Source organism: Glossina fuscipes, unplaced genomic scaffold (genome assembly GCF_014805625.2).
Source record: "Glossina fuscipes isolate IAEA_lab_2018 unplaced genomic scaffold, Yale_Gfus_2 147, whole genome shotgun sequence".
NCBI lineage: Eukaryota > Metazoa > Arthropoda > Insecta > Diptera > Glossinidae > Glossina > Glossina fuscipes.
The window spans coordinates 3181891-3196086 of record NW_023998490.1 but is presented as its reverse complement, the minus strand read 5'-3'; the positions used below and the strand labels follow the sequence as shown (position 1 = coordinate 3196086).

The 14196-nt window shown below is 32.6% G+C and overlaps 1 protein-coding gene across 1 annotated transcript in view; it reads left to right on the top strand.

Moving 5' to 3' along the window:
- The first annotated feature begins 845 nt into the window (after positions 1 to 845).
- Positions 846 to 14196, top strand: part of LOC119641326 — a 121832-nt gene continuing 108481 nt past the window's right edge. Inside the window, exons 1-2 of the mRNA XM_038039912.1 lie at positions 846 to 863; positions 4044 to 4529. Of these exons, the coding sequence (XP_037895840.1) occupies positions 4499 to 4529 (31 nt within the window). The 5' untranslated portion in view covers positions 846 to 863; positions 4044 to 4498. The remainder of the gene's footprint in view (positions 864 to 4043; positions 4530 to 14196) is intronic.

Genomic DNA, 14196 nt, shown 5'->3' with positions numbered 1-14196 from the left:
AACAATATTAAAAAATAACAATTTGGATTTTAATTTTAGTTCGCTTACTCTTGCCCGCCCATCAATGCTTAAACTTTATTTGAACACATTTGAATTTCATTATTACCAGCATGTCTCTTAATTTTCGCTCAAAAATTTCAGCAAATGCACAAAATGCTCAAAATCGTAAAAACATTGCTACGGATTGTTTTTAAATGTTTATACGCAGGTTTTAGTTACCAAGCATATATTAAAAAAATCACATTAAGAAATACTTCTTAATGAATTTAAGTTTTAATAATTGTTTAAGTTTCTTACCTATAAATCTTATAAATAATATTATTCAAATAAGTCTTTTTAATTTCTTATCCCTTAAATAATTTAATTCTTTACTATGTACTCTTTTCGACCAGCCAGCATTGTGAAAAGATTACTAAAAATATAAGAATAATAAAAATTATAAAAACGTTATAATACAGAATAATTATAAAAATTTCTGAAAAGAAAAGAATAAGAAAAAAATATTTAAATAAATAATAAAAATAATTTTTCACTTTTCAACTTTTCGCGCTTATTGAAAAACAATAAAATGTATTTGCTCAAACATATGTTTAAAAATCAAGTGTTTCAGCTGTATAATTACAGATGTGTTTCATATCGTCTTCCTCTTGTACTTTTCAACAAGCCAGCAACCGAAGATTTTATTGCCATCTCTGTGTTTCACTTGTTTATAGGCAAATAATACTCTACGAGCAAACAAGACCAAAGTTGATATATATACGTAACGTAAGCGGCAGTTTTTTCTTCTCTTTGAGCGCTGAGGACGTGGAGATTTTTTGTCGCGGAATAATATGCATAATATTCAGTAATATTCAGTAAGTTAGGTAAGGAATGTATTTGCTTTGTAGCGGGAATACGTATTGTGAACGATAAAGATGTGTAGATTTTTTATTACGCGAGATTGTGCGAACTGATATACGTAATTAACCTCCCGGAAGATTAGCAAATTAGTGATTTTCTTGTAGTGTAAAAATTAAAAGTGAGTGCGCGGGTTTTCTTTTAATTAAAAACTATGTTAAAATATTCATAAGCAAACAAAAAATAAACGCGTTAATATTATTTAAAAAATTGAGAGAGTTGTACAAATGAAAAGTTGTACCGTATGAGAATAATAACAACAAAATAATATACGAGAAATTAAACCAAAATAAATAAATAAATTAAAGTCGATTTTCATCTTTTTAAAATTTTTTTTTTTTATAAAAAGAGTTTGTAAATATCTTATCCCGAGAGTTTGTGCGAAATAATATACTTAAATATATTAATACTGAGTAGAAAACTTAAAAGACAGTAAATAAATTATCATGAAATAGTTTAGAAAATATTTTCTCTTTGAGAAAAGATTGTGCAAATTTTTTGCTAATGAAAGATGTGAGGAAATTTCAAACGAAATTAATATTTAAATAAAGCAAAAAAAATTTGTTGTTCAAAATAGAAAAAACAGAAAGTGAAACGTGATTAAATTTAAGTGTGCGTTTATGTAAGGAAAAGAGATATATAATATAAAAAATTCAACATAAACAGTTCGTGTTTGGCAGGAACGTAAATAATAATAATAATACATGAATTGAAAAATGTAAACGTGATAAGCAAAAGAAGAAGAAAAGGATTTGATATCGTATGCAATGTAAAATATAAATAAAAAACAAAAAAATCATGATAATTTGTTACATTTTATTAATTAAATTTTATAGGAAAAAGTAATTTTGGTAAATATAAAGAGTAAATTAGGGGTATGCACGAAGTTTCGAACTCAATCTAAATAAACTATAAGCGTTTTTAAGTGCAGATATATACACGCTTACATATCTCTCCACACTAAAGAAATTTAATGACGTTGAAAGGGCGAAAATAAAATGCTGTGTAAATGCAACCAATACAAAGCTACTCACATATACCAAAAACTCGCACACTTGAAGGCACGCACATACAACAACAACAACAATGATACAATGCTAAGCTTTGGAGCAAAATATTCATTCAAGCATTCGCACAAACGCCAACACTCATATTTTATGCTTCTTTTTAGAACAAATGAAAATCACTGAATCTGACGTAGAATGCGAAGAGAGGGGAAAACGAAGAGTATAACATTTTAACGTTGTACGCAATAAAACGTACAAAGCCCTCTACTTGAGAGAATCGCATAGGCACATATATTCTACAAACTGCTAACTTGCATGAATTATGATCAATATATATATATAGACTATTTGTACTATTTGTAAATTCATAGCACAGCAACTGCAACAAATATTACAACAACAACTAAGCCTATGCAACTAACGAAGTATTTTAGAAACAATAATAGAAACGACAGTTCGTTCGTTCTGCAAGCCACAACATTAGTAGGGTTTATTTTTACGTTTTTGTGAAATCGTTAGTTTCCATTACAAGGTATTAAACATGTACAATATTTACAAACTTGACATGTTAATAGGTAAACGAATGAGACTGAGTGAGTGAAATTGATTGAGGTACACAAGTAATACAATATAGTTTTTAAAAGTATTCTAACGGAAACGGAAATTTAAAGATTTCTTTTTTTTTCTAATCCATAACAGCGATGTGCAGTGCTTAAAAATATGCATCAAATTTATATATATTTTTGATCAGTATGAATGTCGGAATCGATTTAGCTGTGTTTATACGCCCGCCTTGGCTTAAAATTGTCGTCCTATAGCTTTCGTTAAGGTTAAGGGCAAAACATTCGATGACAATTATTGAAAGACTCTTGACAGAAGTTGGAGTGACTAAATAAATGACTCTTCGTTTAAACAACTACAATAACGTTTTTGCAAATTGTACGCTTTTTCCATGCTCTGTCTTCACTCAATCGCTATTAAAGATTACATAGCACATATGAAATGTGCTGGAAATATAAAAGAATTCGGCTCAAACCGAGTACAATTTTTTTATATTTTTTTGTTTGTAATTACTATTTATTATTGCTACAAGAAAAAGAACATTCTGCGAAATCTCTCTTGAGCTGCCAAGCGTTAGACTTGAAGACATAACTGAATTTAGTTCTACTTAAAATTTTACGGTATTCTGACCTTAAAAGCCTGAAAAGCAATTGTGGTGGGGGTAACAAGTGTTGTGAAGAGGGCATCTGTGAGCGCGTATGCACATAAATCGGATTTTCTATGTATTGAGGAAATGAATTTTTGAACACGAGTACACAGTGCGCGCGCAATAATAAAAATAAAAAAAGCAAAAAAAAATCAAAACTTTTTTCATTGAAAGGAATGTATTTTTTCAGATAGACAAAGTAAAAAAAATATTTTAAAGAAAAAAAGCTACAACATATCATTTATTTTAAAAACGCACATATGTATGTATGGCTATGTATATATAAAAATTTTAAAATCCCAATAACAAAAACGCTTAGAAATGTATTAAAAAATATTGATACATTTTTTATAAATGGAAAATAAAATAAAATTGAACAAAAATATATTTTGGTATATTGACAAATGGCTACAATGAGGTTAACATTTATTTATGTAAAAGTTACTTACATTCAATATAGCATTATGCAAATACACAATATATGTCCTCTGCCAGCAGAACTAACAATCAGTCCATATATTCAGCGACCAATCATCACTTAACCTTACCGAGTGTGAAAAGTATTTCTAAAAAATAATAATAAATAAATAAATAAAATAAACAAAAGCAACAATTACGTTTAGTACGCAAATACAAAAAAAAGAAGTAGAAGAAAAGAAGAAGAACGACAACAACAGCAACTTGTTATAGCATATATAACACTTTACATACACACTCGTCAAGGACATGTGTCTGCTTAAAAAACTGTACTGGTTTTTATTGTGCCTAACATCTGGCCCGCCTAGATATCATAAATAACAAAAACAAGAAAACAACCGCAACAACAATATATTTTGATAGTACATATATCATCCTTCAGTAAAGATATTCTTTAAAAATTTCACCCCATTCAATATTACAAGAAAGGAATATAAATATCAGAATCTTTGCAGCGCCAACACTATCAAAGCGGCAAATCAACAATCAAACTATCGTAACGGCATTAGCCTTAAAGCTAGCCATTCAAGTATTTCTTAGAAGTTCTTGTCTTTACCTATTCAAGTTATGTTGTTTGTTGTTGTTTTCAAATTTTCTATGTTGCTTGTTCCTTCTTCGCTGCTTCTTATTATACATAACGAATAAATAAAAGAGAAGAAAAAACGCGAAAAGAGGAAACAAAAAAAGGCGTTTTGTTTGCGGGGCTTCTTCTTTGCATCTTTTACGGTTTTCTATAAATGTATAATAATATAATGTGAAACAAAAAAGCAACAGAAGAGTGAAAGCTAAAGAAGAACTTCACATTTTAATATACGCAAGAGATTCGCTTAGTGAGGAGCATTTTATTCTGTTAAGATTATACACATTCTACGCATTACGTTTTGTTGGCTTCACAAACACAATCACAAGAATGGCAAGACGCAAAGGAAGCGGTAGAGGAAGTAAGTATGAAAAAAGTTTTAATTAAATTTTCCTTTTAAGTTAGCAGCTTATGACAAAGTATGCAGGCTGGTCCACAAAAGATTTTAATATTTATTACCGTAGAGCATTATTGGTCAAGAGTGATTATTATTTTTACTTTTAGCAGAATTTTATAAAAGTAAGTCCTATAAAAGCTGCTTATTTTAAAACTGCTCTATTTTTATACTATACAACCTGCGGTAAGCTTTGAAATCGACCGACCTTTCATAATACTAGTTTAGAATCGATTTAGGCACGTGTGTCCATGTGCGCGTCTATTGTCTGTCCATGTACTTTTGCGGTCAACGTAAAGATGAGAACGTGTGATATATTTTGAGGAAATTCGTTATATTGACTTATTTTGTCCCCAGGATGGACTTTATTGGAAAGGGATTGTATTTGATCATTTTTAGCATCACTTCCCATGTAATGCTTCATTATGAAAAAGTCGTTGTACGGTGCAGCTAAAAAAAATGAAGTTTTTATATAACATGAAATTCTAATTTTTACGATGAAAATTGGTCAATAACCTTTATTTGACATAAAAATTTGCTATAGCAACTTTAGACCACATAGATGTAATCTTTCGAGCTCATCCCATAGATCTAATCTTTCGAGCTCATTCATGGAAAGTAAACCTTTATGTGGGAAAAACTTGTAATTTTTAAAATTCTGTTATGAAAATCGGTCAATAATAGTAACTTTACGTAAAAATTCATTACGGCAAAATTGTAGCACGCAGGCCCGTGCATAGTTTGTTTGGAAAACACGATATAAGCCTTGGTTGGTCTGCTCGCCTATAATTTTTTTGCTTGCTTCCATTATCATCACCTGTGATCCTGCATCCCCTGCGTTTTTTTTCTTTAGGATCTATCCCATCGCATGTAAAAATTTAGAAAGAATTGATTCAAATGCAAAGCTGCTCTTAAATTCTTTGAGAGTTTGAAGTGGATTTACCTCCAATAAGTCTTGGAATTCATTATCTTAGAACTTTTTTGGTTCTCCAAGCCGGTCTTTGTCATCACATCAAAATCAATACTTCTAAACCGCTGAAACCAGAACCAACAATTGGAACGTGCTGCAGCAGTATTACCATAAGCTTCTAAAAGTGCTTGATGAGCTTCGGCAGATTTCTTCAAATCATGCAACGAACGTAATGAATATCGAAAATGCAATTTTAAACGATCCGTGATTGGCGTTTGTATGCTAAGTGAAAAACTGTTATTTTATGTAGAGAAAGGTCGATTTCATCGAACTTAACCGTTGCACAATTGGCCTGAGTGGCCATGTAAAGAAGACTAGCAACCCAATGGTCGTGAATTCAAATCTCAAGTGCGGTGATAGAGTTTTTAATAAAGCCGAAAGCCTTAAATATACTAGTGCTTTAAGATTTTTTAGTCTTAGAATTTATTCTCTGGCTAAATTTATAATATTAATAATAACCGTTGCGTACATTGATATTTCGTGTTACTTTATTATTTCCGCCGATAGATGCCGCTGATTAGAAGACTTGCAAGAATCGACCTGTACGGTTAGACTAAGACTTGATTAATCGAAAATCCAACCCAGACCTAGACCATATTTTCTCAATAAGCCACGATTAAGAATATTTCCTACTCAAGCTAGCTGGATGCCATTGAAAAAACTTGAACAAAATGTATCGATTTTTACAAATTTGCTCTATGTGAAGAAATAAATAAATAAAAATTACGAAAATTGAAACTCGAACCAATTCTTCTTATCACTGTGGAGCCTCACCGAGTTAAATCTAGGATTCATTTAGTTGATTAGGTGTAATATATTTTTTCAGTCACAAAAAGGTCAAACAACACATATATTAGTGAAGAGTAGCAAAGGGAAAGGAGAGCTCAACATAAACGACAAAAACAAGAGAATTTAAATATTAAGATATGAAAAAAGAATAAAAAAATTAATGAAAAATAGGAAAGAAAAGAATAATTGCAGAAACATTGTAGAAAAATTTTCAAAGAACACAAAATACAACATAATAAAGTAAAATGTATACAAAAACAAAAACAATAATGTAGACCTCAAAAGAACTTTTGAAAATATTTACATATATCTATATATCTATATATATATATATATACATTTATGTATACATATTGGTATATATGTATATAAATATGTATATGCATATATAGAAATATATATGCACGCTTTTACTTGCGTATACATAGCCGTATGCATAAACTCTGTGCTGCTGAGAAAACATAAATCAAAAGTAATATATACTTATAAAGATACAAACACACTCATATATATAGTTCTTTATTTGTACATCGTATAGATACATACATATATATATATATATATAAAGTAATATATACTTATAAACACACAACCACACTCAAATATATAGTTCTTTATTTGTACAACATATAGATACATATATATACAGCAACAATGTCATGCCATGTGCTGCTATTGCTGACATTGTGTATAAGTATGTATCTATATATTTATATACATAAAAATATACTCTATAGGAACTATGGTTACTTGCTTGTGTACGCTTTTGCTAACCAATTCTAGAAAATGTATGCATTTGCCCCACAGCAGCAGAAGCAGTCGGAATGAAAGCAAGCAGCAACAATCTATAGAAAACACCAGCATAACGTCTACTAAACAGGTCGACAGACACACTGACTAACGAACGAATTAACCGTCATGCATAGAACTGAACCACCACCACAACCAACGTAAGAACGAACATTTCGACGTTTGTACGATTGCGACAAACAGACGCCACAAAAGCAAACACACACACAACAAAAACAAACACAAAAAGCTTGAATACCTTGACATAACTTGCGACTTGAGTCTCTCCACTCAGTATAACAGTATATGCATTGGGTGCATGTATACGCTTTGCGAAAGGACTTTTTCAGTATAATTTAAACGTTTAGTAAAAAAAAAATTGCATTAAGCATTTTACTCAAAACATTGTTCGTCGTTAGCCACTACTTTTACTATTTTTCTGGTGCGACATAAAATTCATTTTGAACGGACAGACTATTAATTTAGTTTTGAATCTAACCACGAATGGACAAATTTTTAAGTAGCGTTTAACGTTAAAGAAAGTATTAATCAAAGAAAAATGTTTGGGTAAATACCTGGATGAAGGCAGAACTCTCTCGTTCAGGCTTTCGGATATTTCCTGGAAGGGTTTTACATATAATGCGGTTTTAGTGGTGTAACACAACCTTGGTTCCACAACGCTTGACGTCTTACGCTTAACTAATTCATCTGACCTGCACGTCTGCTTGACATTTGAATATGTCTTTTCGTGTACTGTGATTGATTTCTTTCCATTTACGGGTCCAATTGCCATAGGTGCGCTAGCAGCTTATTTCCGCCAAGTTCCAAAAAGCACATTATACAGTACATCTCCAGTTGACTCATTCAAATGGGCATGGCTCGCTTGGCCCGCACCAAGTTTACTTTGGCCTTGAATACCTTTTTCCCTTAAACATGAATGCAGTTGCGTTAGTTGCTATTAGCAGGGTACTTTGGCGTTTGTTCCTAGAAATGCGTAGAACACTGCATCCACTGCGTCCTCACAAGTTGATCTTTGGGATCTCACGAGTAACAATTTTCCCCGCCCGCATCAAGTTTTTTTTCGGCTTCAGATATTTATTCCTTTAACGGCTCTTTTCCCTTCTTGCGTATAGTTTGTTCCAGCAGCGGTTCCTTCGTCTTAAAGCAATTTATTGTACATCCATACTTCCAATTAGGGCATCGTAAACATGTAATCTAAGTCATGCATGTTAATGGTTCGCCAGAAGCGTTCGAAGCCGTGTACCCGCGAATTTAATAGAAAAATAAAAGTTTTCTGAGCTTTTTTTTTTGTTTTTGGACATAATTCGAGCTATTCAGAAGTCAAAAAAAAAAATTATGTTATTTGCTCTCTATTGCTATGGCTAGACCTAATGTTAGTTCTTGCATATGACGAATTCATAATATTGCGTAATATGATATAAACGAATGCGTCTCCTTTTGAAAATTGTTTAAGTCCGATGCATACACTCAATATGTTAAACTAAAGAACAAAAAGAAAAAAAACAAAAGCAACGAGAACAACAAAAACAACAAATAATATAAAATATATTGTGTCTGTGCGATTATATACATATATATGCTGAGTCTATGTGTAGATAAGTGAAATTGCTGTGGTATTGGTGTTCATGGCAGACGCTTGTGTATTATGAAGTAAAGAAGAGAAAAGGAAATAAAAAAACACAATTGTGTGGCGGATATATTTTAATTTTGACGTAGTGAACCCCCAACAACAACAATGATAACGACAACAATAGCAACAACATTCTCATCAACATCAGATGTAGAATGCGAAAGGCAAGAACGCAGAGCTAGTCAGTGGTAACAGTAACAGCAATAGCAACAACAAAAACAACAACAACGATGATAAAAAGCAACAAGATCACAACAATAATAATGCATAGTAATAAATAGCAACAGTGGCAAGTTTGGATTGAAGAAGTAAAAGATTAAAAATAAAAAAATATAAACATGAAGGCACATGTGTGGATAAGTACACATACATTTCCATGTACTCGCTTATACATGTATAATTATACTTATTGTTCGAGTTCAGTTCACAAGTAGTTGAGTACATATGTGAGTTACTTCACATTTCTTTTACGGTAATATTCTCGTAGTCAAAGGAAAGTGTATAGTTGTTGCTTCCCTTCTCGCTCGACGCGTTCGCGTTCTACTTAAGAGAATAAATAAATAAAAATTTTACTGAACAATGTAGGTATAGGTGGTAGAAACGACAAACACATTCATTTACGTATTCCTTTTACTTATAGCTATTGCCATCACACACAGATTTAGGTACACACAAATGTTGTTTTTCTATGTGCGTGCGTGTATATCTTAACATATTTATCGACGCATCATAGCTTCTTTGAAAGTCATTTACAAAGAAAATTCTTATTAAAGCAAAAGACATCAAAAGAAAACAAGTGTGTGAAAACTGCACACACACACACTTGAATTCGTAGTTTACTTACTCTACATTTACTGTACGTAGTTAGTCAGAATCGCATACGATGCATGTATGCACAATCGAAGGATATTTTCAATGGATGAAAACAAAAAAACAAAAAAAATTATTACTTAACTACTTACTAAGGAGAGACAAAGATCTTAAGAAGAATATTTAACATCTATACCTTTAAGCAAACGAATAAACATTCAGTATCGGATTTAAACTTTATGTTTGTAAAGCTAGAACCAAAGTTGACAGATACCACTAGATTATTAATGCGATCGTAAGTTGCATAGCAATGGCGAGTTAAAATTTTACTCTCTACACCAATCAGCCTAATAGAATGAAATCTTTTTCCCATCCAAACCCGTCCTTCTTCATCAGATCTAGAAAGTGTAGAAAGCGTAGACAAACTTTGCATAGTAATGTCATAAAGCCAGATGGAAAATACTAAAACAAAGTAGGCTTTTGCTGGCATCTGAAGGCTTGACTCCTCATTTTTGTAGAAAGATTTATGTAGGATTTATATAAAGGAACGGCTTCACGACTAGACTTACTTAAACTAGTTACAGAGCTAAAGTTACAGGTTTTCACATTTTATATGAGCTGATTTGTAGGCCGATCAGGCTTACTTTCAAATCAAATCTCTGATCACCAACAAAGATTATGCAGTATGGGTTCACTATCTGCAAGATTGAAAAGATTAGAAGAACGGACGGATAGGACTGAATCTTACCTATAAAAATCTTATTCTAATCGAAAAAATATATCGAACACTTGGACGTCTTTTATATATTTTTATACCCCCAAAAAGTTTAAAATTACATTTTTGTGGATGTATTATGCAACACGCCAAACTGCTTGACGTAGATGCATATTGCATTGTACCACTCGATCCAGAATTAATTTCTGAATCGATTTAAGCTTGTCTATCTGTTTTGGCGAAATTTCGTACATTAATGTGCTTCCGTGTAAGCACAAATTGAAAATTTTTTAATCGGACCGTCTTCCATATAATGCCTATGTTTGAAAAGTCTGTAGGGTGGTGTAGTTTATTTAATAGTGAGCAGTCATCCCCTATAGTGTTTTTACTTGTTCATGACTAAAAATGGGAGGAAAACGTGAATACAATAGGATTTATACTGCGTATTAATAATATTCCTAATGCGATTGTACGCCGGAATTAATTATTGCGGCCGACATAATCGTCTCCTGTTGAAATCGTTCTATCAGCGGTGAAGCCAAATTATAGCTCTCAGCTTTTAACTCTGTCAGCTATGAAATATCTCTCCTTCGCGAAAGAGATGGACAATGAAAATATTTAACCACAGTTGGTTGCTCTTTTCCCTTATTAGCAAAAATGAAAGCGACCTGCTTGCCAGACATCGTTTTGATCAAGCGCAAATTAAAGCTAATGGATTCTACAGAATGCCAAATGGTAATACGTAAAAACTAACTGAATTCTAGGGATTGCCTTAGGCAAATGTGTTCGAAATTGTATAAGAATTTCAATCGGCCACAACCCTTGAAAGGAAGGCATTCCAAGACAAGCTTACGCCTAGCAGCTAAGAAGATTATCAGAATAGATTATCGGAATAACAAAACTCTACAATCTTCCATTGTGTGCACCGGCACTTTGCCTATGAAGGGCGCTCGACATGTTGTACAGGCGATCGGCCCATTTAAACTTTGCCGAAAACGCTCAAAGACTCGTTTACAGATATGCTCGCATTACGCAAGATCCGACTTTACCTCTATACCTTTTCTTCAAGTACAAAGGCCCCCCAAAAAAACTCTGTGTTCAAAAATTCAACTACAGTTAATTAAATTAACCATCTTTAGCATAAATTTCTTACTAAGACTTTATGCATATGTCTGCTATTAAAAATCATACCAATCACAATGTTAAGTGAGTAATTGGTTTGCATTATTGAGTAATATGTGGTGACATGGCAAAATCCTAATAAAATCGAGGCCGTCTCTGTGCATGGCCCAGAACTTCTTACCTTGTGCTGGTAATTTTTTCGTTTCTCTTGTTTTGTTTTCTTCTTGTTCTACTGCCAACTCAATGATGACATATCGTCTGCTTTCCTTCCTAAGATGTTTAGTATAAAGCACACGACAGAATCAATGTCGTTTTAAATGGAATGAAATTGTTCAGAAGAGATTTTCTGAAATCTGCTGAAATTACGCGATAATCGATCGCATATATTTAACAAAAATGCAATGATCAAAAATTTCCAAACATTAACAAAGTTCAGATTTTTATTTGGATTCGTTATACGCTACAAAAGCAGCAATCAAGATAAGATAGTGCCTGCGACCAAAACTCATTTCAGACTACAGTTAGCACTTAGTCACAGGCGGGCAGTTAAGTCATATATGAACAAGAAGAAGCATAAAAAAAAGCTTCTTATTCAATACGCACGCATGCAACACTATAAAATTTGCATGATTTTACGTGTCACACCCCATAATAAACGGCAACAGCAACAGCAACAGCGTAGAGAACTAAAGTCTACATAAACTTTATATGCACAAACATTTATATATTTCCATTACATATTTGTATATAAATATATATATATATATATATATATATATACTTATATACTTATTCTTTATTTATGTAAACATATATATAAATACAAACATGTGCACAAAAATATACGCCCAAGCACATAAAAAAGGTATTTAGTTTCGTTAGGAAAACCGTTTTTTAAAGACACCATCGCTTAATAGAAAATATGGAAAATAAAACAAAAGTAAAAAAAGAATTAAAAAAAAAAGGAATGAATACAAAACACTTACCCACACACATAAGATACTTACTGAACATAAAATACGTACTGAACTTGTTCAGTTCAGCTGCGCCAAGATTATCATTACTTATATCGCGCATGTATGAGTGTGTTTATGTGTGCATGTCTATGTGTATGTCTATTTTTGCTTTGTACGTACTTGCCTGGTCTTTAAGCTTGAAATTCATTCTGTAGAATGTTGGGGATTCCCTTACGTAATGTGTGCTCAGCACAAATAAGCTTCAAGCAAACACTACCACTGCTACCACTTTTTTATCGACATTACAATTCGCAGCAGCAGCCGCAGCTGTAACAACAACAGCGGCGCATACAAAAGCAATGCAAAGCAACCCATTATGATCGTATACAAGTCCATGCATGTATACATAAGTTAGCACACATAAATACACACACACACACACACACACACATACACACACATACACACACACACATGCCCACATGAACATACAAACACGCAAACTCACAATTAATGGCTTGCCTGCATACACCAATATAGAAGAAATAAAAAATAAAAAGAGAAAGAGAAAGACAATAACAACTACAACAACAAGCATATTGCCAACAACGTTTACAACGTCATTATGAACTTTGAAAACATTGTTAAATAATAATAACTTGAAATTGAAAAGAAATGAAAGAAAAGAAAATCATTAAAACAAAAATGCAGTAAGAGAACTGCAGTCAAAAACGTAAAAAGCAAAAAATAAAAACAATATGAAAACTTTTCCAAACGAACTTTTTTCAACCATGCATCCAAATACACGTTTCCTAAGTTATACAAAAACTAGTTGAAAATAGTTTTCCTTTTTTCTTTTTTTTTTTTGGTAGGCATTCTCACCTGTAATGGAAAATAGTATTGAGCAAGTCCATTTAGAAATTTGATTCCCAGGTAGCTCCTTTCCGTCAAGCATAACATACTTTCTAAGGGATAATTGGACAGAAAGCTCTCCTATTAACTCAAAACTAATAAAACTTGGAGAAACTCGTACATAACGCCATGATCCTTGAGATAGTCAGGATGAAATTATCACTATAGTTTCTCGCCAGGCTGTTTATGAGTAGGTCTAAGCTAAGAGCAATATGCGATTTGCGCGACGTTTAAAGTAAGGTGCGTGGAATATCGTAATTGAAAAGTTTTTATCCTTGCTATCGTAATTGTCAAACAGACCGACAAGCATTAGTAACTCAATAACGGCTCTGCTAGGATGTAATTTTGACATATTTCCAAGGATTGATATTGCTGGGAGGAATATCCGTAACTCCGTCAACAGCAACATTTGTGAGTTTCTTTAGCGCTGTCCGTCAGTTTATCCAGCCATATCCGTGGATCTGTCTATCTAGATTCGCGAGTTCTCGTTTCTTTGTCCGTAAGTGTGTGCAGCCTAATGTTTAAGCCCATCGCCCCATACTTATGATGATGAAACGGTCTGGAAATGTAAATAATTCGCATATATTGATCGAAAGGTTGCTACGAACATGATGCAGAGCCATCTAGAAAATGAATGAAAATACTCTTCGGTTCCATGCTTTTGACAACGGAACGAGATAAACTTCGTTATTTATCGTCTTGACAACAGTCTGTACAAAATTAATATCCACTACACTGAAGAAAGCGAAAAATTTCGTTAGCTTGTAAATAAAACTTCAAACAATTGGAAATCAAACTGAATTTAACATGGATTGCATTTAAACAAGTTGTTTTCGGGAAGATGGATCAGCACGTGTAGAAGCACATAAGTAAAAATTGTTACGTGCAAATGTTCTCCACTCATTGCTCCCTTTGCTTGC